Source organism: Podospora anserina, chromosome 7 (assembly GCF_000226545.1).
Source record: "Podospora anserina S mat+ genomic DNA chromosome 7, supercontig 3".
Taxonomy (NCBI): domain Eukaryota; kingdom Fungi; phylum Ascomycota; class Sordariomycetes; order Sordariales; family Podosporaceae; genus Podospora; species Podospora anserina.
In genome coordinates this window covers 282,304-307,944 of record NW_001914848.1, presented here as the reverse complement: position 1 = coordinate 307,944, position 25,641 = coordinate 282,304, and the positions used below count along the sequence as shown (strand labels likewise).

Sequence of the window (25,641 nt, the reverse complement as noted above, 5' to 3'; positions counted from 1 at the left end):
GCAGCAGGCAGGCCAGCCAGAGCTCCAGAGGTCTGGGCGATGGATGCAACTCAGCGGCGCAGGCGGATCGCGGACCTGGACCCGAGCGCATCCATCGGTACCCACAGCGGCCCCCCCGCTGGACGCTGCGCTGGAACTCCGGTTGGCTTGATTGGTCCAGCCCTATCAAGCAACCCTCAGGGACCCCCGCCGCCTAGACTCGCTAGCTGATTCCCACAGCACCGTAAACGGAGGGTTGCATGTCTTCGCAGGGCCTCGCCCATTATCACGCGGTCCATCACGCTGGCCTTTCGATCTTCAAGACCTTGAGAGGATGCCCAAATACAACACCAATCTCGCCCGCTCAGGTCATGCTGCCCAAGTCGTCGACCGGGTTCACCCAGCAGCGCGGGACGTTGGACGTTGTGCCAGCTTAAAAGTTGGCAAGTGGAGGGTTAGGGTCGCCTAACCCTCGAACGTTCATGTCGCTTCCGTTCGACCAGAAAATGCGCCGTTGGTATTGGCGTCTCAATATGGTCCGAATCACGAGAAAGCGATTACATAGTGTACCTGGTAGACGTGGCGTCAGCTACGCTACAACCACGGGCCAAAGAGCCGGCCGGCGGTGTCAAAAGACCACTAAGCCGTCCAGACCAATAATTTCAGCCGCGCCAGGTCGGGACGCTTCTGGTGTGGAGAGCCGCACGGGTGCTGATCCGTCTTTATCCCATGGAGCCTTGCTTGAAAAATACCATCATGTAACAAGAACACCAAGCGGATAAACTGCCCGACACCAAGACCGTTCCTCCAACAAGTCAAAACTGTTAGCCTCTTCGTTCTTTCCCTTGGCGGCCAACGCAGTCTTAACAACATCGGAAACCGATAACCACCCTCCCAACCAGACAACGCTTCACGTGGAAGCACAGATTGGTCGGAGCAACGGTTGTGTCTTCATACAAACATGACATCACCAAATCCCCAAGACCCACCCCAATCTACGAGCACATTATCGCCGTCCAATAAACCAGAGACAACGCTCTACTGGTATGTCCAAACTAGTCTTGGGTATCATGCATTTCTCACGGGCACTACCGCAGCCCATTTCTCGCGCATCTGGTCCCAAAGCCGTTGTTGAACCCACGTGGCGTGGCGAGCTTGCTTGAGGCTATCGCGCTCACCACGTGATGAGATGTTTTGTTCCTGTTGATATCCCCTGACATCCCCTTGTCAACGATTCCTAATCAACCCTAACCCTCATCACCAACACAACTTAACGCCCCCCCCCCCAGGTAGGCTCAACGACTACCGAGCCCAGCGCGTCGTCTGGCTCCTCGAGGAGCTCGACCTAACCTATACCGTCAGACCATTCCACCACACCCCCAGCGGCCTCGCCCCCCGCGAGCTGGAAAAGGTCTACCCCCTAGGGACATCACCCATCCTGACAATCTCGTTACCTCACCGGGAACCTGTCGTCCTGGCAGAGAGCGGCTTCATCGTCGAGTATCTCTGCGATCACTTCCCCCCCAAAAGTGGAAGAAAAACATTGATCCCGAAGAGATGGGTTGAGGGGAGGGAAGGAAAGATAGGAGGGGAGATGGGGGGGGGATGAGGTACCAGCATCTGCTTCACTATGCAGAGGGGAGCTTCGCGCTGACGTTGGTGGTCGGGGTGATCTTGGCCGGTATGTTTTTCACCTACCAACCAACCAACCATTTTCTCTTTGAGATGCTGACGGGGAAAGCAAGACAGTCTTTGGCAGCAACAAAATCCCCTTCTTCCTCCGCCCCATCACCGGGTTCGTCGCCGACAAGATCTACAAGGCGTTTGTCGTGCCCCACTGCGGAGAAGCACCTCGCCTTTTTGGACGGAATGCTCGCCACTTCGCCTTCTGCTGCTGGCGATGAAGAAGGCGAGAGGTATCTCTGCGGGGGGATTCCTGACCGCGGTGGATATCCTGCTTAGCTTCAACTTGGCCACTGCCAGGGACGGGGTGGGCAAGGTGATGGTCTCTGCCGGCGATGGCAAGGCGGGCAAGATACCCCTGTGGGACACGAGTACCCGCGGGTGGGCGAGTATTTGGAGAGGCTGCATCGGGAAAGGGGGTATCTGAGAGCCGAGGAGAGTATTCGGGCTGTTGAGGGGCAGAAGGACAAACAGGTGTAATAGTTTGTGTGCCAAATCACTGTCGAGTTCGATGAAAACAACATCAGGAGCCTGTACCAGACACGTAGTATAGTCGCGAGCTTATCAGTCAAAAGCCGCAGACAAAAATCTCCGTTCAGACACTCTCAATTCTCACTCAACTTTTACTCCTATAGAACACCAGTATATATATACACCCAACAAAACACAACAGCATCCAAAATGACATGCCGCCTTCTATAAATCCAACCTCTCCTCTCATACAATACCATTGCTTGCTTGCTTGCTTGCTTGCTTGCTTGCTTGTGTGAGGTATACATACGAAACAGAGAAGTACCAAATCTTGACAAGCAATTATCACAAGCCGCCGATGAAATGCCGCTAAACTCCCGAGCGTGATGCTGCATAAAATGAAGCAAAAAAAATAAAAAGCCGTATATATACCGGCATGGTATCAAGTAAACACAAAGAAGGTGTAGCAAAATATTAAGTTGTGGTCAGCAGCCGCGCGTGGGGAGAAGAGTCAAAACAAAACATCATGTAAGCGCCCACTTTTCGCCGAACATGCGAGAGAAAATGGTGAGAAGACTCCGGTTGTTGTTTTTTCAAAGGAAGAGGAGACCGGCAATACCAATGATGACAGCAAAGGCGCTGGCGCCCAGCCTTTCGGCTCCGCGAACGCCATCGTTGCTGTTGTTGCCATTGCTGTCACCGTCAGTGGCAGCCTGACCGCAGTTTTGCAAAAAGCCATCGGAGCTGCAGCCAGGGTTGGCAGCAGCACCACCACCGGAGTTGGAGCCCGAGTCGGGACCGCCAGAGCTGGAGCCGCCATTGTTAACGCCGGGGGCGTTTCCGGACCCGACAACACCACCGCCAGGAATAGCGTGAATAGCGGAGGTCTGGGAGGCGCTGCCGGACTGAGTGGTTTCACCCTTGTTCATGTTTGTCCCCGTGCCGAGGAAGCTCTTGAGAATGGTAGGCTTGTTGCTGTCGACGACGGTGTCGTTGGTAGCCCTGATGTCATTGTAGTAGTAAGAGACACCCTTGTTGGTGCCCGGGGACTTGTCCGTCTTCCAGCACTCGACCTTGATCTCTCCGAAGGTGGCAAAGTAGTAGCCATACTTCTTGATCTCATCCGAGTTCCAGTCGATCTTTCCACCAGCCCAATCAATGGTGCCCTTGGCGTTGGTCTCGAGACCACCGGGCCAGATGGAGATCTGAACACGGGATGGCGTCTGGGGGAAATTCCACTGCTGAGTCTTGGCGTTCCAAGTCTCGGATCTCTTCTTGACACGGCCAACCTTTCCATCGACAAGCCACCGAATTTCGTCTGGGGTCCATTGGATCTCATAGTCGTGGAATTTGGTGTACGAATCATCCACAGTCAAGTTACCAGTATTGCCGTCTAAATAAGGGGGGGGTGGGGGGGGTATGGTTAGTCTCTACTGGGCAAAAGGTTTGGACTCCAGAGAGTATGTACTCACAATCTGTAATACCCTGGAAGTAGTAGTTGGTCTGAACCGTGTTCAGATCGACACCAACCCACTCAAAGTCAATTTCGTCCTTGACATCACCAAACAGGATGAAGGCGGTAACAACACCAGCGCCCCGAGAGCTCTTGATCCTGGCCTTGACATTGCCATACCACATGTAGGTCGTGGTGGCCAGCACAGTGCCGACCGACTTGGGAGGCATGGTCAACAGGGTATGGCCGTTGTACAAGAGGGGCTCTCCTTGGCCAACCCAGTCCACCTTGCTAGAGTCGCCAAGGTATTCGCTGATGTGCTTGTACCGGTCGAGCGAGTCCATCTTGTAGGTTTTGTCCTTGCATACTGGCGCAGGGACGCAGGAGTCGATGGAGAAGGACATGCGCGGGTCGCAGCCGCCGAGACAGAATGCGCCAACGCCGCATTGGTTGTATTCTGCGATGCAAGTTTCCGACGTCAGTGCCTTGTCACGCTTGGGCTGGATCTAGGCTGCGGCAGTGAAACCTTAGGAACCCTGACAGCGCCGTCCCCAACGCTGAACAAACAAAACGAACAGGCGGAGCGGGCCGCCAACCAGGAACCAAAAAAGCTTCAAACTAGGCGCACAGCTTGGGATGTTTTGACTTACGAGAGCAGCAGGGTGCTTCCTCGGGGCACTTCTTGTCCAGACTGCAGGAGGGAGGATCAACAGCCAAAACGCTGGTTGCGCCGAGAAGGGCCACGCCCAACGGCAACAAAGATCGGAGCATGGTTTGTAGTTCTTGTTTTGTTTTCGTTTTTGTTATTGTTCTCGAACAATTCGGGAGGTTCGGAAAGCGACGCGAGGGTCTCGGTCGCAAAGAGATGTGGTAGGATGTAGAGAGCAGATGTCGTCGAGGTAAGAGAAAAGGAGACCGAAAACGGTTCGGTTCCTCTTCGGTGGCCCGGTTTGTGTGAGCAAGTGGTGTGATGCTGGGATCAGTGGAATGCGCAACCCGGCAAAATGGAGTGCTAGCGAGACGATGGACCGTTCCCTCGGGAGAGTGAGCGAGTAATGTCTCGAATGGGGTGGTGGTGAAGCGATTGGCGGGTAGAGAGAGGAGGTAGACGGAGGATTCGACAGACTCGACGTTGGGTTCTTGACAGAACAGTTCGAATCGATCAGGGGAAACGCGTCTTTGGGGTGATCAATTAGGTAGGTAGGTAACTGGGTAGGTAGCGAACGTGAGGGATGGGTGGGAAGCGATTGGCTTGGGGTCTTCAGCCGAGCATGAAGAGAGCCCCAGTGGAAAGAGAACAAAACGAGGGATGCACTTCGGCGGTGGGTTTGAAAGGTTGAGGAAGACGGGAGGAGAGAGAGGAAATCGTAAGAGAGGGTCAGGTCAGGCTGGCAAAGCAGCAGGGGGCTATTTTAGTTCTCCTCTCTTCGCTTCCTGCTCCGCTGGCCCTCGTCTCTGTCTCTCTCTCGCTCTCCTGTCCAGGATCATGAGGGTGTGGGGACATTTTCTGGTTGCGGCACGGGGCCATTTGCAGGCTCTCGCCCACTCACAGACGCTGTTCTGGAGGAGGGCAATAAAAGCTGCGCTAGCATTACCCTGACCCACAAACCCCTTCTGAGACCTGCAGCCGATGGCTTCTCCTCACGAACTGCTGCTCGTGATGGTGGCGCCTACCGTTGACACTTTTCTTGTGTCCCGGATCCCCAGATGGCTTGTTCCTGTTGTGCTATCGAAGCTATTTTCTTCCAATGTTCTCCGACAGCCTCCTGCTAATCACCGATTGCTTCCACCAAGCGGATGAATGTAGCGCAAACCTTGGTCTTGAAAAGTTCCAAGAGGGGCAAGCAGGCAGCGCCAAGCAAGGCCTGGTCGCCTTTCCCCAGATTGCCGGGGCAGTTTTGGAGCTCCACCTCCTCGCTCTTGGCCTTCCTGCCCTTCCCAGAATGACGCCACAAACCACCACACCAAACAGCTTCGCATTTCACTCACACATTCTGTTTCTGTCCAGGTTCCGACCTCGCCGTTCTCAACATGTGTTTCTCGTATAGGTTGCCTATTCCTCCTGGATCTTGTTTCTTACTCACATCCATCCTCACCTACACCAATCTACAAATCAATGCGCCGTGTCACCACCACAAGCGAACATCTGCCGTGTTGCCCTCCCGGCACTGGTTATCCCCGTGAAACAACGAGGGACTGTGCATTTGATCTGTTTCATAGGCAAATCCCAAATCAGGCAGGAAGAAGATTCTGGCGCGCTCGTGAGGGTCATATGAGGGGAACAGTACGAAGCATTCTTGTCTTGTCGATCAGAGAAAAGGCCTGTCGATCGCCGTTGGCTGCGTCTGGTATAATCTGGCGTGCAGCTGTGGCAGCTGCAGCCGGCTGCACGACAAGTTTCGACGTCTGGTCGCACCAAGCTTTGTGTCCAAGGCCGGCCACGTTGGAGAAGACAGTCGGGCCGGGTGTGGACGGGAAGCCGAGAGGTCAACTAAATATCTGAATTTTTACATACATGGTTGATCATTGACACAGCAGTCTGGTCTGCCTAGTTCACATGGTCAAGATGAGATATGTGTTCTCCATCGGCTTGCGTGGGATGGGTGATGTACCCCGAGCATCTCCATCAGCAGCATCCCTTGATCGTCACAAGCTGAGAAGATCTCGACAAGGCATTTGCCAACCCTTTACTTGAATAGTTCGATCTGCTTAATAAGGTCATGGCGGAGCAAACCAAGATGCCTACCGCGAAGATAAACAGCCCGGGTTCTGTCAAAACCAAGACACATCCAACACACGAGTCGAACAAGGCGAGGCTGAAGAATCTGTATTCGTGTTCCCTCCATTCCCTCCTCCTTGCCGGAGGGAAAGAGAACGGGCCCATGTCGCCATCATTAGACACACACTCAACAATGCGAAAAGTCCCTGCCAGGCCCGATCCAGAGCAAATCCGTCGTTAAAAAAAAAACACGCTGCTGACGCGAGAAAAACATCCCTGGGGAATATAGCTGCAAGTTGAAGGGAATAAAGCATCGATGTGCCCAGTGGGCCCCCATTTCCTAACCAAACAGGAAAAAAAAGACTGAAACGCGTGTCGGAAAAGGCAGCGCCGATTAAAATGCCCAGGGCCAAAGTCGAATTTTGTGTGTTCCACGCCAGGCGCCTTTCCTGAAAATGTGCAGTATTCGGGAAAAGGACCACCGGTCTCACGTGTCAAAAGAGATATATATCCACAGAATAACAAACGCATGGCGCTGCTTTACGCAACAGACTCGCATAAAAAAAAGCCTCCACCAGGCCTGCAGAATCCCACCGGGTATCAAAGGCGGCTGGGTGCCTTGCTTCTTGTAGCGATTTGAGCGGTCGTATTAGGAAAAAGAAGCCGGCAAATGCATCATCTCTTTTGGTTCGCAAACAGCTCTGAGCAAACGGTTAGTCATCGGTTGTTTTTCATCCCATCTAAAAAAATTTCGCACCTGGGAAATGCTCCTTTGCGTATTGTTCACAGGCCTTGGCCGGCTTGCCAACCTTCTGCCCAATGACCTTCCATTTGTTGTTTTCGTACTCCTTGATGGCACTCATCAACGCCGCGGACTGTGTAGGAAGACATGTTAGTCCCTATTCGGCGTGTCCACAAAATTGTCTGACGGTCCACTCACCTCATCCTCTGCAAATTCAGCATAGTGCATATCCTTATACCAATGCTTCTTCACACTACCCTCTGTGCGAGCGGGAAAGGTCTAGATGCACACCAGGTTAGCCAGGCCCGCAAGTCACGACACTGTCATTGCAGCAACGCACCTTGGCAATTTCTGCCCAACTGTTACCGGCATCACGCATCTGCTTCAGCCGAAGCTCCTCCGCCGGCGTCCACGGCGTGTTTGTCCGGCTCTTCTTTGCCGGAGGTGGGGGCGGAGCAGGTGTCACATCGTCTGGGGGCGGAGCCTTCACCTGAGCCGTTGGTACTTGGACCGCAGCGGGAGCAGCAACCGGAGTGGGAGCTGGTACGGGAGCTGGCGGTTGCTGCTGCTGGACCTGTGGGGGCTGCTGCTGCTGCTGCTGATGCTGCGGGTGGCCCGGATGCTGCACATGCTGTGGGTGTTGCTGTTGAACGGGGACCTGTTGGGGCTGAGGTGCCGCGTGAGGAGCTTGCTGAGGAACCTGCTGCTGTTGCGGGGGAGGCACCGAAGCGTGTTGATGCTGAGGAGTATGCTGCTGAGCATGTTGTTGGGCATGCTGTTGCTGAGCATGCTGCTGCTGAACATGTTGCTGCTGAACATGCTGCTGAGCATGCTGCTGGGGATGTTGTTGAGTGTGCTGAGGGTGTTGAGGGTGTTGAGCAATATGCTGTGGGGCATGCGGGTGCTGAGTGTGCTGGACAGCATGTTGTGGGTGCTGAGCATGCTGAGCACTCAGCTGGGGCGCGTGCGGCGGAGGATGGGCCGGGGGGTGACCGCCGGTCTGGGGCCGCTTCCGTCTCGACGGAGCCGGCGCAGGGGCCGGGGTGGGGGTCTGCTGCTGGGGAGGTGGAGCCTGCGGCTGTTGAGCATGGCCCATGGACTGCTGGACCGGCGGAGCAGCATGGTGTTGTTGCGGATGTTGAGGGTGCTGCTGATGGGCAGCATGCTGTTGTTGTTGGGTGGCCTGCTGTGGTGGCTGAGCATATCCCCGAAAGTCCAACTGCTGCTGCTGTTGTTGTTGTTGCTGCTGCTGCTGCTGCTGTTGTTGCTGCTGCTGGTCGCGCCGAGTCATGTCGGGCTGCTGAGGAGGATAATGAGACGGGCTATACCAGGGGGCATGGTTAGCGAACGCGTTTGGCGGCTGCGGCTGCTGCTGCTGCAACGGTTGCTGGTGTTGCAGCGTAGGCATCGCCGTCTGCTGTGGTGGACGCCATGACTGAACGTCGTTTGCCGTCCGCTTCTTCATTACAGACGAACGGAGGAGCTGTGTCGGGAACAGCCCGGGCCAGAAGCACCAGGTTGAACCACGACGACAGAGCGACGGCGACGACGCGCGGACCCGGGCGGGGAAAGGTTGGGCGGAGGAGCAGGAGGAGCACGGAGATCGAGGCCAAGAAAGACAGAGGAGGAGCAAGACGTCGGCGTGTGTGGATGTGTATGGGTACGGAGTATGTGTGTGTGTATGTGTATAGTGTGTGTGTGTGTGTGTGTGTGTGTGTGCGCGCGCGCGCGAGCGCGGTGTGTGGATGGATGTTTTGGCCTCGTCAACTTTTTTGACAGCCTCCTCAGCTTTGCGCCTGGGTAGGTAGGGTCGGCGATGGGTCGGGTGTTCCCTGTACTCTACTTTGCTCCCATGGTTGCAGGTCAAAGCCTAGGGAGGGAGTACTTGAGGTACATAAATGGGCGGAGAGGGGGCTTGATGGGAACCTTTGTGCAGACGCCTTTTTGAAATGGCTGAGGTGTTGGCGTCTGGAGGGGGGGGGGGCAAGGGAAGGGAGAGTAGGAGGAGGAGAGAGGGGGAGAAAGAGGGCGGAGGGCCCAGATACGAAAAGGTACAAGGAGACGAGGTACTCACTGCTGGAGCTCATTCGGGTGGTTGGTGGAGTTGGAGTAGAGGTACTCCGACCCGGGGGGGAGATTCGGTGTAATCGTCCACTGGTGCATGGTCTAAAAAGATGCGCCAAAAAAAGGTCAGTTATACTTTTACTTTGCCCAGCCCGACTACATGAGTCGCTGGAAAGAATAAACAGACAGACAGACAGACAGACAGACAGACAGACAGACAGACAGGCAGACAGATAAACAGATGGAGATGAGATGAAAAGACGGCCGGTCCCCGAGCTGGTGTTCTTGTTTCCCCAGGCTCTTTTTTTCCCCGCCGTCATAATTTTTCAGAGCGTGGCGACCAAGAGTTCGGCTGCTGCTGTACCGCCGCAACCCATTCTTCAGGCAATTTCAAGGCGCGCAGATACCCCCCTCCCCCCAGGCAAGGCAAGGCAAGGCAAGGTAGAGCAAGGCAAGGTAGAGCAAAGCAAGCAAGCAAGCAAAGCAAGCAAGCAAAGCACCGGCAGCACCAAGAAAAAGAAAAAGAAAAAGAAAAAAAAAAAAAAAAGGCGGCCAGGATGGTGGCGTCTCTGGTTCTGCAGCAGCACGCGTCGAATCTTTTTTGTCGCGAGCAAAAAACAGAGATGCCCCCGGGGGACTCGGCCAAAACGAGACAATTGACGCGCAACCCCCCTCCAAGGGCTGCTTGACAGAAGAGAGAGAAAGTAGGTACTTACGGGCTAGTAGGAGTAAAAGGAAGCTCGCTCGCCGGACAGTGTGTCGTGACAGTAGCAATAGTAGTGACAGAAAAATTAGTGTCCCTTTCTGCATAAAACCAACGGTGGTAAATGTGGATTTGTCGGCGGCTGCTCTGTGTCTTTTTGGGAGATGGGAAAATGTACTCGAGGGGGTGACCGAAAGTGACCAGCTCTCAATGACTTGGGACGCAGCTAAAAGACATGCGGCCAGAAGTACCTCTGACCGGGTGGAAACTTCGGAGGAGGGGGGCTGGGGCTGCTGCGTGTGTGCGTGTGTGCGTGTGTGCGTGTGTGCTGCGGTGGAGAGCTTAGAGCAGAGAAGAGTGGAGAGGGATGGAATCACTGACTGACTGATCTGATCAGGTTTCTTCTGTGCCATCCGCCATCAGTGCATCACTGGAAAAGAAAAAAAGTCTTTTGCGGCTTGGCCGGCTGTTGCCAATCGCTGTCATTCACTGTCATTCGCTGTCATTCGCTGCCTCTCGCTTCTCGGCCCGGTGGTGGTGCTTGACGGCCCGCCACTTTCAAATGAATGGCGGCACAACAGCCAGCTGCCAGCCAATCAGAGATGTCCTCGGTCCCGGGCCAAGCGGTGTCCGCTGACTGATGTCGTGACTCTCGAGGCGTGAGCTTGATTGACCCGAGGGCAAAGGCGGTGCAAGTGCAATGGAAACGAGATGTCAAGAATTTTGATCTCTCCCTCTCTCTCTCGATGATGGATGGATGGACGGAGGCAGAGACGGAGCCGGCCCACGGGCAGCCAGCCCAGGGAGTGAGTGGTGGCGCTAGTGTAGCTTTTGGCGTGTCGGTCTGCGTGTTGCTTGTCAAATTCCTGGCGCGAGGATTGGATGGCGCCAAGCGATACAAGCCGACGTCAATCAAGCAATCACGGAATCCCTGGAAGAGGAGAGGGAGGCTTTGCATGTGCGCGTAATACTGACGCGAGCAGCAGTGAGCCTTCTCTTCTTTTTCTTTTTTTCTCCGTGTTTTGTTTTGATTTCTACGATACGGCTGCTGATGGCGATGACAATAGCGATGGTGATGGCGATGGCGAGATGTATCTTCTTCAACAGTACATATATGTAGCTACGTATGTACAATTGAGGTGACGCAGTGGGGGTCGAGGTCGGCTATCGCTCCCAAGGATTGATGGGAAACGGTCAACAAGTGGTGTGTTCTGCTGTGTACTTTGGCTGGAAGTATCTCGCATGTCCTGGGGTGAAGGACCAGGTTGTTGGGGGTTGGGCCGGGGAGCGGGGAAGGGAAGTACATACATGCATTGTTTCCCTCTTTCTGCTTTGGGAGAGCAGCTGGCGGATGTGCTTCGAACTGGGCGATGCCGAGGGAGCAAACAGTCGACCTTGAGATCGTTCTTCCAGCCCTTTGGTCGGTCGCCATGAAAGCTTCTCTGGAATTGACTTCTTTCCGGCGTGAATATCTCTCAAGCCGTGAAGTCACCTGGACGAGTACCAAGTATACATGGCTCTGGCGGTCTCCACCGTGCGAGCTAACTCGCGGGAGCTTTGCGAGCACGGACTTGGGCCAACGACGCTGGCTGTGCGAGGCTGATGGATCAAGATTCGTAGCTGCCTCGGGAGTAGCTTTCGGTGCTCGACATGTAGGCATGAGGTTTGTTCCAAGACATTAGTGAATGTCAAATGCGGGATCACTATTGCAATCAAAGGTCGAATGCTAGTTTCAAACCCAGATCCTTGTCTATGGTAAACCATGAGTAAAGTATGTACCTGTACATTGCATAAGTTACTCTTTTCGATCTAGATCTGCCTACATTGCTTATCTTATCCTTATCTCCCCTCCAGATCAGATCAAGGCCAGGTACCGTATCCTCGCCTTCCCATTTCTCTAAGTACATAACGATCAACTGCAAGAACTGGGGGCTCCTTTGGTCTTCTGTTGTCTGCACATAATAGGAACATATCGCATCATTTTCCCTAGTTCGAACTCCAAGCAATTGGACAGTTCCCCCTCTGTGAGATATTTCTTTTCCGCATCAAAACCATCCCACGTTACGCCCCGTACCTAGGTAGCAACCGGCTCCGCAACAGCCCGGCCATCTCGTGTGATGTCATTGCACCGGCACCGGTTCCCCTTTTTGGTTGGTGGTATGAGCGCCACCACTCTCCACAACGGTGTCGATTGTACCTATGGTGGGTAAAATGCAGTTGAAGGAAGAAACGTGTGTTTTTTCCTTGTCAGAACACTCACTCAAGCTGTCATCCATCGAAAGCCTTGCTGATTTTAGAATGGAATTCTCAACTCATACAGCAGGATTGCTGTCTAAGTAATTCCTTGATACCTATGATCTACTTTCCATGATCCTAAACGTATACCTTTGGTCTAATAAGGAGCATCCAGGTGGGTAGCAAGTTACCTGGCTTTCAAGTACAACTCCAAAATTGACTGGGCAATGTTCAATTCACACCATCCGTTTCCATCCTGAAGATGAAACTGGTAAGTTCGGGGAGAAGATAACTTGGAGCAATTGCCCAGGATTTTCTCTGTTTATTAAAGGAATAAGGGCAGTGGCTTAGGTACCTGCCCCGAGGACTGTCCAACTACCTAGATAGGTATATCTGCCGGGTAGGAGAGCGATTCTCTCCAGGTCTTGACTTTACAGCGTTTTTGAAGTCCATTTCTCAGGTCTTCTGCTTCCGTGTTCTTCCAGGTTCTTTCACTCACCACTTTGCCTTGGTGCCTTCACGTATGTTTAGCCAGCCTCTACACCCATTTTTACATCAAGGACAGGATATAACCAGAACAGTCGCACACGTTTGTAGGCGCCAGGCCCCAACATACAGCGCACTTCGGGCTAAGAAGCGCTGCCCTGACGGGACCTGTTTACTCGGGGGTTACTTGGACAACTTCCACAGTAATACCGAGTTCTGGTTCTCATCTTACTCTATAACTCGACTATGCTTAGGTTAGAATGCAAATCAGGCCAGTCGTTATTACATAGGGCACCGCACAGCTGACCTTGCCCTCAGTGTCTCTAATAGATATCCGAAGCGAGAGTAAACATGAGAAATTACCGACAGCATGCATCAAACAACATGGGAAACGAGGACGTAAAAAACCAGGTCAGACTCGAGGTTTTGCTGCTGCCGTAGTGAGAAACTACAGGTCGATACGGTCAAACAATCCGTGCCCTTGGAGTCTACCGACGTCTTTGCTCGTTTCTCATAGGCAAAAAGGCTAAATCATGAGTAGAGGGCGTGTTTATACACCTAATGGGCAGGTAAATCACCGTCGAGATATCCAGAAATTTTGATCCAGTGTGACGAATTCGGAGCTGGTCTTCCTTTCACGATATTTCAGAGACGGAGTTGGGCTAATTGACCAGGCTGCGCAATATAGTGAGATCACGTCATTGGCAGCAAGGCAAGTAAGAAGACGGGAGATCTGGCCAGCTCGCTGCCGTAAGAAAGGGGTGACTGCTTTGGAGCAGAGTTATGCATCCACGGTTTTGCTTTGTGCTAAGGGGCATAACATTCCAGAGGCGATATCTCTCCCGGGTTGGTGTGCGCCAGCTGGTTCGTCACATCGTCCGATGCGAAAGCTCTTGTTCATCCCATATCCAAGTCGACCTGCCATCTCAACAGCCCCAAAATTTGATCCAGCCCATCTTCCGATGAGAACGGGCGCATCGACGTGCGAAAGAGTGGTGTATGCGGGGAGACATCGGCTGAAACAACAAAAGTTCCAGTTCAGATCATCGTGAGTTTGAGGTCAGGGCGCGCGGCTCTGCAGATGGTTAGGGTAAGGGAGGGGGGCGGGTCCATCAGGAAGGGAAAAAAAGGTGTGGTCTGTGTGTTTTCTTGGGAGTGAAGTCTCAGGTGAGTAGACAGGGGTCCCCCGTTCCTGGCGGTTTTGACACGATTAGCGAGACCCGCACCTCCTCCACATGCATGTGTCTTGGCACAGATCTGGAAAGCCTCGTCCGAGTGGGAGAGGGTGTGGTTTGTTGGCTTCTTTGGTGTGTCATGTGAGGAACGACAATGTCTAGAGTTCAAACAGGTCCATGATTGTATTGAATGGGGGGTTTGAAAGTTCAATCCTCGACTGAGTACACAAGTAAAGCCTACACAGTTCGTCGAAGTAGCTAGGCGGTTTCCATTCTTCTTTGAGCTGGACGGGATAGTGTCCGTGCACATTGCACCCCGGGCGGGGACCGGGTTTTGACGCACACGCAACAAACGGGTATTGGCATCAGGACATGGAGATGCCATCCCATCCGTCCACTGGGAGTTGCCGACCTAGGGTCTGGACACTGACAAGTGCTGTTATGATGATCATGGGCTGGTCTGAACGAAACTGCGAATCTGATCTGACATGAACCCTTTATGCAGAACGTGGGCTCGGCCTTCATCTGATATATTGATGTCTATCATTTGTCTGAGAACTTCTAGAAGCTTGTCAGAACCGTTCTCCGTCAGTGCCTGGGTGATGCCAACTGTTGAAGATCGTGGAGAAGATGAGGACTTCTTGCTGTGTGTAGCCTTTTCGACTACGGGGGGGGGGGGGGTGTCGCATCATTGCTTTGTGGTAGGTATGGTGCCTTCGTGTCCCTATACCCGCAATTTGACATAGCAACATGGTTACGATTTACTCCAAGACTCCGACGGCCCGTGAATACTGACGAAAGCCAGTTGGGTACGGGTCGAGGTGACAACATCCGACCTCCGCGCCACCCGATGATCCACAGGGATCCGGGATGTATGCTGTCCGTATGTAGGCGGTAGAATCGGGAAAGGCCAGAGCGAATTGGGTGTGCGAGTGCGTGGTGAAAACCAGGAGGTTTAATCACAATGCAGCGATCTCCTTTCTGGGCAGGATCAAGATGATGGCCTACAGGCCCAGGGGATCTCGGAGAATTCCACCTGGCAACCATCATGGCGGCTACAACACGGCCCGGAGCAGCTACATGCCATCGGCGCTGTGATGTGTAGTCGAACTGGAGAAGAATGTGACGATGTTGTCCCCAGCGAGATTGAAGGTACATATCACCGTCCGGATCTTTAATCAGCCAGTCTGGGCATGTTCGATTCGTGAATTAAGAGCCACTTTGGAGCTCGGACAAGAAACTCTGATGCTGAGATGTTGACATAGACGTAGGCATATATCAAAGTATGTACGCATGTCGATCATGGTGCGGCGGACGTCGCAACAACACCAGTCAAGGGGAATCGAAAAGATTCGGCAGTTATGAACGGCAGTTTGCTGTCAACATTCTGCTGATATCGGGAACGGGAAGGTTGGATCCCCGGGTTTTTGTTCGTTTTTTGTGACCCGGAAGCTTCCCATCAGCTCGCGGAAGAAACGCCAGGCGCCAGCAATTTGTGCGTTCTGGGTAGAAAACACCCCTACCTACCTTGTAGCAGGGTCATAACCCAAGGGGTCGGTGAGTATCATCGTCAGAAAATCATGTGACTGTGATCATGCTGGGGTACATAATTGTCGCCAGGAACGAAGGAACCGCGGGTCAGTTCAGACGAAGGTAAGCACCAACGTATGTGATGATCCTATGATGGCCATCTAGAACAATTCTCCCGGAAATAAGAGCACGATTTCCGTCAATAGCATTGTCTGGTTCCTGATCTGGATCGACTTTGAGACTTGAGTCGCAATGCTTACTCGTAGGCTGCTATAATGTTGAGAGTTAGATGGTTGTTATCCTTCGCGGTGTTTCCGATCGCTGTTTGAAAGCTTAACGGGAATGAGGGGTCGTTGTTCTCTTGTGATTCCCGCTGCCGTTTGGCCGTACGAGGTAGTTGATCCCCCAGCTGTGGGATTTGACCCGCGGCAGCAAATCTTCAAACCAAACACCAGGAGCGGCAAAAGAGTGTTTATGTCTCGAGCGTGATGCTTTCCAGGGTTTCCTGGGGCACTGGAAAGAGATATACCACAAGACGGCATCAATCCAGCATAACCAGATGGTACTCTGTGAATCGGATAATCAGGCTTCAGCCTTGTCGGCCGGGGCATCTTGATGGGTCGTGTTTCCAATCATGTTTGTTCGGCCGGTTCGCTGACTGATCTGCTCTGGTCTGCTCGACAAGGCAAGGCAAAGGCAAGGCAAGGCAAGGCAAGGCGAGAAAGGGGCGTCCATCCACAGTCCAGTTTCTGGGGACGAGATGGAGAGATGCGGTCCATGGTGGGGTCTGGGTCTGTGGGGGAGGCGGCCGAATGAGGAAAGGCCTGATACACGGCTGAGATTGCGCCAACGGCTTAGCGAGTTTTAAGGATGCCCCACCCAGGCCCGGAAGTCGATCGGAGACTGTAAGCAGGGGCCGTCCTGGCGCATATCCCCTGCCAGGATAAGTGGGTCGCATTAAGAGAGACATCGCCTTCAGATGTCTGTTGTCTTTTGTCTTTACAATTAATTGCTCTAGTGTAAGGTGTGTGATGAATATGAGGGGGTGGTATCAAAGTGTTGTTTACGTACAGGGCAGCTTCTCGGCATGTGCCCCGAGGTGATAGGGCTAGGTCAAGATGTGGCCAGTGTAAATGGTTCCCCAGCCGCCGACCGTTCAGCCAGGCCACTATTCGTCTGGGTCAGCCGAGGGAAACTACTGCACTAGCAAGCGGCTACTCCCATGGGCAATTGGGCAAAGGAAGAAACATTGTCATGTTTCGAGCACGAAAATGTCAAACCAAACGAGCGGATTGGGTGGGCTTCCCCATGGGTTTTGCTTGGTTTTGGCCGTCTCTGCTTGGACGGGGGACGCGAAAAGGATGCCAATCGCGGGGCAGGTGGGGGCTTGGCTTTTACTCACCCTCATCCCTGCAAGAGCCTCAGAACAGGGGCTGCCAGGGGTTGTAGCCAATCGCAGGTGGGCTACAGGCACACCAGGGCTACTTTGTGACACCTGGCTCAGGACAAGAACGACCGGCAAAGGGGGGCAGACCCGTGTCAAACGTCAGACACAGACCTTTGAATGCTCTGCTTTTCTTTCAACAACCTCGAAGCGACATCAATGCAGCCTCTCTTTTTGCCTGCGCCCAGAGGTCTCTCACTCGTCACCCATGTCCCTCTCTCTCTCTCTCTTTGCCCCTCCCTCGTCCGTCGACCCCACGATGCCCACGATATCCTTCCCGGCGCTCCGGCCGACCGTCGAACGGGCCCCAAGGCGGCAAACATCGCCCTCCATTCCGATATGCAAACACGGCCTCGAAAGCGCCATCGAGTTCGCCCATTGGGGGCAGAGAAGACACAAACACCTCGATCAACAACAACGCCCGAACCGAACCGCCCTCTGATCGTGCTGTTTGGAGCGGCATGCCTCTCGGCTGTCCCGTCTGTTTTGAAGCATTGCTTCCCATCTATTTTGGCCAGCCGTCTCGTTTACCGAGTCGAGTCAGCGCTTCGAGATACACGCTCACCCTCTCCAGGTGGAGGAGAAACCTCAACAAACACAGTCTGCCTCCTGGTTGTCATCCCGCATGACTTGCCCTGGGCCTGTCTAGATGCCTGTCATCCAGACTCGTGCTCAGCCAGGCACCTCGGTCCATGGACGCTCCATGACCAGGGTAACGGACGGCGGTGGACATGCGCACGTCCATCCACCTAGCCAGATCCAACCATACCGTGTCTTGGTTGATACATGAGCTTTCCTAAAGGGACCAGCTTGCGAACAGTCTCTTTGTGTTTTCTCCGATTCTTGATACCACGAATGCTACCGCATGCAAGTGCTTGCGGATCAGGTCGTTGCAACACCCTCTCAACGATATCTCCAAAGCTCGTATTTCCTCTCTGTTCGTTCATCACGGTCTCAGTGCCAGCGCCCCCAACGTCTCGGTGCCAATCCTGCCTGCTCTGTGCGTATACTACCTACTCATAACAGCACACAAAGGCCTGGGTCTACGGGACCATCGTCAGGCGGCTCCCACACACCCCTGCTCAGTCTTGGACTTCTTGGCTTGTCCACCATCCCGGGCCACGCCCCCAGGACTCCACATTGGTCTGTAACGGGCCTCAGAGCTGTTGTGTGTCTGCCCCCCTGTCTGCCCAGTGGGACTGGATGAGCCTCGAGCCGAACGTCATGCAACCCATAGCGGGCATTATTACCCATCCCTTCCCCCCGCCACGCCTCGTTGCTTTCTTCTCTTCTGTTTATTTCTCCTCCACCAAGGTCTTACCTGTGGATATCTTCATCTACCATCACGACGCTGTTGCGTGTGTGTCCCACTCTTTCTTCTTTCTCTTCTCGCAGCTAAACATAGTCACTCTTTGATCTTGCCCAACTAGCTCGGCTGCTTACATTCTTTTTTGGAGAGAGATTGGTTTCATTCTTCGACGACAGTATAATCTGGTTCATTATACTCGACTTTTTAAACAACTCCTTTTTTTTTAACCTCTTTCACAAACATTCGATTCGTTCCTCGTGCTCGTTGACATCGCTCCTCGGCAGCCGGTCACTCACTTCCTTGAGTGCTTGATCTTCCAACCCGAAACGAAACGACTCTTCGATTCTTACAGCAGCAAGTTCTGCTCGTTCCTTTTTTGAACAACCTTCGATTCTTGGGACATACCGCCTGGAAAAGACAGCTGGATCTGACAAACACGCCTCAGCACACTTTTCCTCGACTTGTTTTGGTACACTGAACAGCCGGAAAGGACAGAACCCTGTGAAATTGGATTATGATGTCCCCAACTATTCCCATGACGGGCCAAGCCGGGCCCTATACCCCTACCACCGACGCCATGGATCGTCATGAATACGGTGTCACAAAAAACAGAAAGGCAACTTCGACTGGTGGCGGGAGAGCATGGAGTGAGGAGGAGGTATGTGCCCAAGGGGGAAAGCAGTTGAGCGGGAAACCATTGTGTACTGACGCGGAATTGCGTAGGAGCTCTACCTTCTTCAGACACGTCTCCAGAAAATGCCCTACAAGCACATTGCCGCCCACTTGAAGAAGACTGAGCTCGCGTGCCGCCTTCATTATCACCAGCTCAGCCATGGCAGCAACCGCCGCAAGCGTACCACGTCCACGTCATCGGGATCCTCGAACAGCGGACACTCCCCTCCGCTTCACGGCTCGATTCCCTCGCCCATCCGGGAGCAGGACGATTCGCTCAGCCGATCTGCATCTCCTCCCGGCTCCGCACGATCTTATGGTTCGATCAGCCCAACTGGCATTCAGCTCCCCAGCATCATGACGGCTACCGCTTCCGCCAGCGCATCGCCCCGTCTGCCCACCATCCTTCCCAAACCGGCCTCGATGAAGCTCGCCCTCGCGTCTATTGGCGGTTCGGCCTCGGCGGGCACTTCCTCTCCAACGGCGTCTCGTGGGTATCCCACCCCGTTGCACGAAGTCCACCCACACAGCGCCCCCTTGACAGCCCCTTCTGGCTACCGTGGGTCCATGACACCAACCAACGGTTCGGCGCCTTATCCCTCCTACACGTCAAACAGTGGCCCTGCCCCCCATGGTCCAGGACGTCTGCGCCTGGACTGCTCTGCGCTCCCGCCTCCTCCTTCGTCGGCCGGTCTTTCTGCCACCCCTTATTCTGCCAGCCACCCGGTGGATATGGGAAAGCTCAACGCCATCTACAATGCGCACCGTGCCTCTTTCTGGGCCAGCATCGCGGCTGAGTACGGACCCGGTGCCAACCCCGTGGTCTTGGAGCAGGCATGGCGTGGAAACAGCCCTACCTCCAGCTCCAGCTCCAACTCCAGCTCCAGCTTGAGCCTGGGCATTGCTGCCCACACGCCCATTACGCCGATCGGTAGCCCTGACGATCACTTTTACAACGGGCAAAGCAAGCCTGACAAGACCAGAATTAGCGCCATCCTTGGCATTGATGCCAACCCGAGGAGTCCCAGGGAGAGAGAGATGGTGAGAAGATTGGAAGAAGAGAGGTGCTCGTTAGGAGTGGTCGGCGCTTGAGTGGAGGACATTTTCAGTCTTACAAGCCGCCTGCTCTGACGAGCATGATTGGTAAGACACAGGACTTCTGGGTGGTCTCAGTTGTTCCACGCTATCTTCTCTTCGTTCAGAATCTTTTAGGGGTGATGTTTTGGGGTGTTTTGCCATTTTCCTCTCCCTTTTACTTCTCGAGAGGCCACCAGGGCACCCGTGGGACACGGTGTTTCTTACTGGGGCCAGGGCTTCACCTTTTCTGTCGGAGTTTCTTTTTTTTTTCTTTTCTTTTGGAGGCTGATTCTTTTGCTTTGCTCCCTGTTGGTGCTGTTATACTTGGCGTTTTGCATGTTTGCTACGTTGTATGCCAGCTGAGAGTTGGGTCTTGGGCTGTAAAAAGCCTTGGTGTCGAGTTTTATACAATGACCCTTCCCATTTTCTGCTCTTCCCTTTTTTGGTATGGCAGGTATCGGTGGGAGGAAATCTATGATTGGGAAAGTTGGACGGATGCTACGGACGGATGCTACGGACGATGATGGATGAAGAGATGACTTCAACAAGACAACACACTTTGAACCAGCCACGATGACAACACCCACGCACGCCCTGCTACGTACCTACATACACATCCCATTCGAGATGTTGTATGAGAAATGAGCCTCTTGTTGCCCCAGTGAAGGTGCTCTGTCTTTCTACTTCTTCTTGCTCTTGTTTCTTTCTCCGGAAGGTATACATGATGTTCAGCAATGAGGCGGATTTGCATGTCCTTTTTTCTTTTCTTCCATTTTCTTCAATTTCTTTTCATGGGGGGTTTTTGGGTGGCGATGGGTTGGGTGGGAGGGGCGAGCAGTGCATAGGTAGCGGGGGGTGGATAACCGGATAGGCGGTGGTGGTGTTGAGATGGGATTCGTGTACGATACATGACAGAGAGGAAGAGAAAAACGTGGGACTTCATCCCTGCCCTTTCGTGTTTTGTCCCCTGAACTTGGACCTTTCCCCTTCCCCTCTGTAAGAGGGCAAGACGGGGAAAAAAAATCAAGTGAACTGAACCTGAAACCGACGGAGCTAAGCAAAGCGTAGTGTCAACGGCGGGGACCATGGCCATGTCAATGCAAGCCAGTGCTGACCCCTGTTCTTTCTCCCGAGTCCTCCCCCTTCCTTTTGCAGGGCAGCCAAGCTTGTGCCCAATCCCCGGTCAACCCAAACTTGGACGGAAGGTGAACCCGAAATACCCAGAATGGCACCCGAGAGGCTGTATCGCGTCAGGAGGAATCAAAATGATCAACATGGTGCAATGGTAGGGCAAGCAAGACAGGCGGTGCTCTTTCCGACAAGACTTGATAGGCACACAGATAGGTTCATGGAGGGGCGGCTATGTACTAGGTTGATGCCGCGCAGATAGTCCATGTCGGTGATGTCGAGGTGTGGTGACACAGGAACGCCGGGCATACTTTCCTGATCAATAAGAGGCAGTCCCGATGCAGATGTGGTGTTCGCGGCAGAGGAACCGAACGGGACGGAGGCTCTTCTTTGACTTGGCCAGCCCAACTTGCCCAACTGCAAGATTTAAGTTGCAGCCGACCTCGGCTCTCTCTACCTACCTACCTACCTAGGCGTGACGGGAAGGTGTCAAGATGTGTCAAGACACGCCATCATCACGACGACAGAGACTCTCCACCACTACTGACACGACCATGACATGACCACTCACTGCCAGATCGATGCATCTGCCGCTCCATCATCCCCCCTCGTACCAAAGGAAAAAAGGAACATCGGGAAAACCAACCGGACAGACTCTCGGCTCTTGGCTGATGAGCCCTGTCCACATGCTCGCTACCCGTCCTCGACGTTGCACTCGACGACACAGTCGCTCATGCAGCAACGGTCGGCTCCCGAGCCCCGGGCCCGCCGTCTTCGGCTTCATTGGGCCATCAGTTCGAGCTGGCCGTCTTGTTGGTGAAGCGAATCCGGCACTGAGAGGAAGACGGCATTCTTGCAGATTCCCGCATCGAAATGTGTTGTGTGGCATTGGCGGTGGGGGGAGTTGTCATCCGGGCCTTCTTTCCCCTGTGGTCAACATGTCACTGACAGGAACGAACCCCGTCGTCGTCCACTCGGGCGAATCGACTGATAGAGGCAAGCCGTTGAAATCCACACTTGGCGGACACCCACGGCCCCGAGCTTTTTTTTCTTTATCCATATCTGCCAACCTACCAACCTGCTCGCCCTGTCCACCACGTGTAGGTAGTGGTAGGGATCGCATCCGCCGTTCGTTGACTGGCGGGGAACCGATCCATCCTGCTGACTGACGCAAAGTTCTGGTTCTGGCGGGAGCAGTTCATGGCGAATGCGAGTGAAGTGTGTGGGCTCCCGGGCCTTCTTCAGACAGACAGACATGGTAGGGCTCCGGCGCCGAGTTGAGGGGGACCGGGCATGGCATGCCTCGTCGTCTCGTCTCCCACCGCCCTTTTCCGTGGTTCCGCCCTGTCCATCCTGCAATTTGGCCTTTCAAACCCGCAACCCAGACACTTGATGACTGTTCAACAGGCTGTGGCCGAGTACCTACCTTATCTGGAGCAACAAAACTGCTCATACCTAGCTACCGTGAGAACACCTTGGGAGCACCTGGCTTTTTAGTCCAACTCATCAAGATCGGACCGTTACCGGCGACTGGGTTCTGTGTGACCTTTTTTCTTTTTTCCTCTTCTTTTTCCTTTGGGAATTGTTCAGTTGATTTCGCGTTTGCCCGAAGTGGAGCTGCCCAGGACCTGCCAGGAACGCTTTCCTAGCGGACTCCACAGCCGGTAACCAACCACCAGGCGGAGCATCCAGGGCAGCCGGCCGCTGTTGCTGTTGTACATCACGGGCAAGGTTTGGCTGTCGTCAGGGTATCTCCAGATGGAGATGCTCCCGAGCTGACAATTCCATTGATCCCCGGGAGCTCGGCTGGCCACCTGGCTTGAACAAAGGACTGCTAACTAGCGGTTCCTGGCCCTTTCCCTTTGCCACATCTCGTCATGTGAAGAAGAGCCGAGAGCAGGAGCAACTCTGGAACCGGGAGTAACCAGCGAGCGGCCTTGGGTATCCGTGCCTGGCGTGCGAGAGGAAAATCCTTACGATATTTATATCCGGTCCCCCTTCCCACCAAACCTTTCCCTTGGCTCTTCTAGAAGCGCATACTCTTCCTCGTCCGTCCACCAAACGTTCACACCCTTGTCACCGGGTGTTTCCCTGGAACTACCTCTCTCTGCCTCTCCCTCATTCACTCACTCTCTCACACCCACAATCGCTGACCAGAGTCGGCCAAAAACTCAGAGAAAGATCACAACCACTTCGACTCACAACTCACAGTCACAATGGCACCTCACGCGGAAGAGTCGGTGGGGACCCATACCGGGCACGAGGATGTCCAACACCAGCAAGAGAATGAGCGCAACATGCCCAAGCCCGGCGAATACATCCAGTTCGACCATCTTCCCGCCGGGGGTCCTCTGAACCGCTGGTCTCACTTCATGACCCGGGACCACGATTATCCCGGAGCCCAGGCAAGTCTTTTTGCTCTTTATTTCTCTCAAAAACTACCGAACGGAGGAGCCAGTTGTCGAAATCCCGATACAAGCCGGCCCACCGGTTCAGCCTTGGGCTGCGGGAAGCTGCGGATGCTCTGCTCGGCAGAAGCAATCATATCTCTATTACCTATCTTTACCCTTTCCAGACGTCGGGCCTGAGGGGTAGCTAGCTCCTAGCTCTTGTGGGGCTGGCTTCTTGAGCTTGCTGATCTAGTTGATGGGAGGGAAGCTGCAAGATAAAACAACGGGTGGTGGGGATGATGCTAGCGTTGGGCAGAATGGCTAATATGGGGACTCTTTTTTCTTTTTGCAGGCTATGCTTTACTCGGCTGGTGTCCCCAATAAGGATATGATGAAGAATGCGCCCCATGTGGGAATCGCTACTGTTTGGTGGGAGGGCAACCCGTGCAAGTGAGTTGCCTATTCTGGATGTCCTTTTGGGAGCAAGGAATGAAACTAACAGCGGTGATTTACTACAGCACCCACTGTGAGTCAGGCCTGGTGGTGGTGTATGTCTGAGAGAGAGTCACTGAGTCGGTTGCTGATGTGTGGTAGTGTTGGATCTTGGCATCATTGTGAAGAGGGCCGTTCAGAAGCAAAACATGCTGCCCTGGCAGTTCAACACCATTGGTGTGTCGGACGGCATCACCATGGGCTCGGAAGGTGGGTTGTTGGGACACAATGGCTGGGCTTCACATACTTACCACTCTCATTGTAGGCATGCGTTTCTCTCTGCAGTCCAGAGAGATTATCGCTGACAGTATCGAAACGGTCACATGCGCCCAACGCCATGACGCCAACATCAGCATTCCCGGTTGCGACAAGAACATGCCCGGTGTGATCATGGCCGCTGCTCGCCACAACAGACCTTTTGTCATGATCTATGGCGGTACCATGCGCAGAGGCCACTCCCAGCTTCTCGACAAACCCATCAACATCTCGACCTGCTACGAAGCTGTGGGCTCCTACAGATACGGTGTGCTCAAGGCCAGCTGCAAGAAGCAGTCCGGTGCCGAGGCTACCGCCAGCGAGGTCATGGACGATATCGAAGAGCATGCCTGCCCCGGAGTTGGTGCGTGTGGCGGCATGTACACGGCCAACACGATGGCCACAGCCATTGAAGCCATGGGATTGTGCCTTCCCGGGTCCTCGTCATTCCCCGCCGAATCTCCGCAGAAGAGAAGCGAGTGCGAGCGGGCCGCCGAGGCCATCCGCATCTGCATGGAGAAGGACATTCGACCCCGCGACCTGATCACACGCCGGTCTTTCATGAACGCCTTGAAGCTCACGATGGTGCTCGGCGGAAGCACCAATGCCGTTCTGCATTTTCTGGCCATGGCCAACTCGGCTGATGTTGACCTCACTTTGGAGGATATCCACCGCGTCTCGGAGGCCACCCCGTTCCTGGCGGATCTGGCCCCGTCTGGCAAGCATTACATGGAGGATCTCTGCAACGTCGGTGGCACTCCCGCCGTCCTCAAGTATCTGATTGCTGTTGGCCTTATCGACGGCGGCATTCCCACCGTCACGGGCAAGACTCTTGCTGAGAACGTCTCGAGCTGGCCTTCGCTCGACCCCGGCCAGACCATCATTCGGGACATTACGAAGCCCATCAAGAAATCGGGCCATTTGCGTATTCTCTACGGCAACTTTGCTCCCGGTGGCGCCGTGGCCAAGATCACTGGCTTGGAAGGCGACTTCTTTACCGGCAGGGCCCGCGTGTTCAACAAGGAGCACGAGCTGAACAGCGCCCTTTCCGCGGGTCTCATCAAGGATGAGGAGGAGGGCCAGGTCTTGATTGTTCGCTACGAGGGTCCCAAGGGCGGCCCGGGCATGCCCGAGCAGCTCCAGGCCAGCGCCGCCATCATGGGTGCCGGCTTGAAGAAGATTGCCCTTGTCACGGACGGGCGCTACAGCGGTGCCAGCCACGGGTTCATTGTCGGCCACGTTGTTCCCGAGGCGGCTGTGGGCGGGCCCATTGCCCTTGTGGAGGATGGCGATCTCATCACTATTGACGCTGTCAAGAACAGCATTGATATCATTGAGGCTTCGGGCATCAAGGGCGCCGCGGGCATTGCGGCGGAGCTGGAGCGTCGCCGACGGGGGTGGAAGCCGCCCAAGATGAAGCCTGTGAGGGGCGTCCTGGCCAAGTATGCCCGTCTTGTGGGCGATGCCAGCCATGGTGCTGTTACCGATGCTGGCGGTCCGGCTTGGTAAGTCTTTTTTCAGTTTGCTCTCTTCTCTCGCTGCTGCTTTTCGGTTCTTCTCTCTCTCTCTCTGTCTCTCTCTCTCTCTGGGCGGGGGCTTTTTCTATTAGTTTTCGGCGTTTTTTTCTTTCTCTT

The 25,641-nt window shown here is 54.2% G+C and overlaps 6 protein-coding genes across 6 annotated transcripts; 4 read left to right on the top strand and 2 right to left on the bottom strand.

The window, feature by feature from the left end:
- Nucleotides 1-1,267: 1,267 nt before the first annotated feature.
- On the top strand, nt 1,268-2,089 carry PODANS_7_620 (uncharacterized protein; the record flags this gene model as incomplete). The annotated part of the gene is made up of 3 exons (XM_001905459.1): nt 1,268-1,447; nt 1,597-1,660; nt 1,725-2,089. Coding segments are annotated over 3 exons (609 nt in total), but the record flags the coding sequence as incomplete, so codon positions are not given.
- Nucleotides 2,090-2,726: 637 nt separating this feature from the next.
- PODANS_7_630 (uncharacterized protein) lies at nt 2,727-4,357 on the bottom strand (the record flags this gene model as incomplete). The annotated part of the gene is made up of 3 exons (XM_001905458.1): nt 2,727-3,526; nt 3,606-4,043; nt 4,237-4,357. The coding sequence occupies 3 exons, from the start codon at nt 4,355-4,357 to the stop codon at nt 2,727-2,729; spliced, it is 1,359 nt and encodes a 452-aa protein (XP_001905493.1).
- Nucleotides 4,358-6,954: 2,597 nt separating this feature from the next.
- Nucleotides 6,955-8,512, bottom strand: PODANS_7_640 (uncharacterized protein; the record flags this gene model as incomplete). Its single annotated transcript, XM_001905457.1, has 4 exons — nt 6,955-7,004; nt 7,063-7,180; nt 7,246-7,326; nt 7,388-8,512. 4 exons carry the CDS (start codon nt 8,510-8,512, stop codon nt 6,955-6,957), a joined length of 1,374 nt encoding a protein of 457 aa, XP_001905492.1.
- Nucleotides 8,513-17,887: 9,375 nt separating this feature from the next.
- On the top strand, nt 17,888-19,757 carry PODANS_7_650 (uncharacterized protein; the record flags this gene model as incomplete). The annotated part of the gene is made up of 6 exons (XM_001905456.1): nt 17,888-18,088; nt 18,142-18,168; nt 18,299-18,360; nt 18,439-18,494; nt 18,542-18,651; nt 18,717-19,757. 6 exons carry the CDS (start codon nt 17,888-17,890, stop codon nt 19,755-19,757), a joined length of 1,497 nt encoding a protein of 498 aa, XP_001905491.1.
- A 3,329-nt stretch (nt 19,758-23,086) lies between these two features.
- On the top strand, nt 23,087-23,458 carry PODANS_7_660 (uncharacterized protein; the record flags this gene model as incomplete). The annotated part of the gene is made up of 1 exon (XM_001905455.1): nt 23,087-23,458. The coding sequence occupies one exon, from the start codon at nt 23,087-23,089 to the stop codon at nt 23,456-23,458; it is 372 nt and encodes a 123-aa protein (XP_001905490.1).
- Nucleotides 23,459-23,612: 154 nt separating this feature from the next.
- PODANS_7_670 (uncharacterized protein) lies at nt 23,613-25,516 on the top strand (the record flags this gene model as incomplete). The annotated part of the gene is made up of 2 exons (XM_001905454.1): nt 23,613-23,710; nt 23,881-25,516. Coding segments are annotated over 2 exons (1,734 nt in total), but the record flags the coding sequence as incomplete, so codon positions are not given.
- Nucleotides 25,517-25,641: the final 125 nt, after the last annotated feature.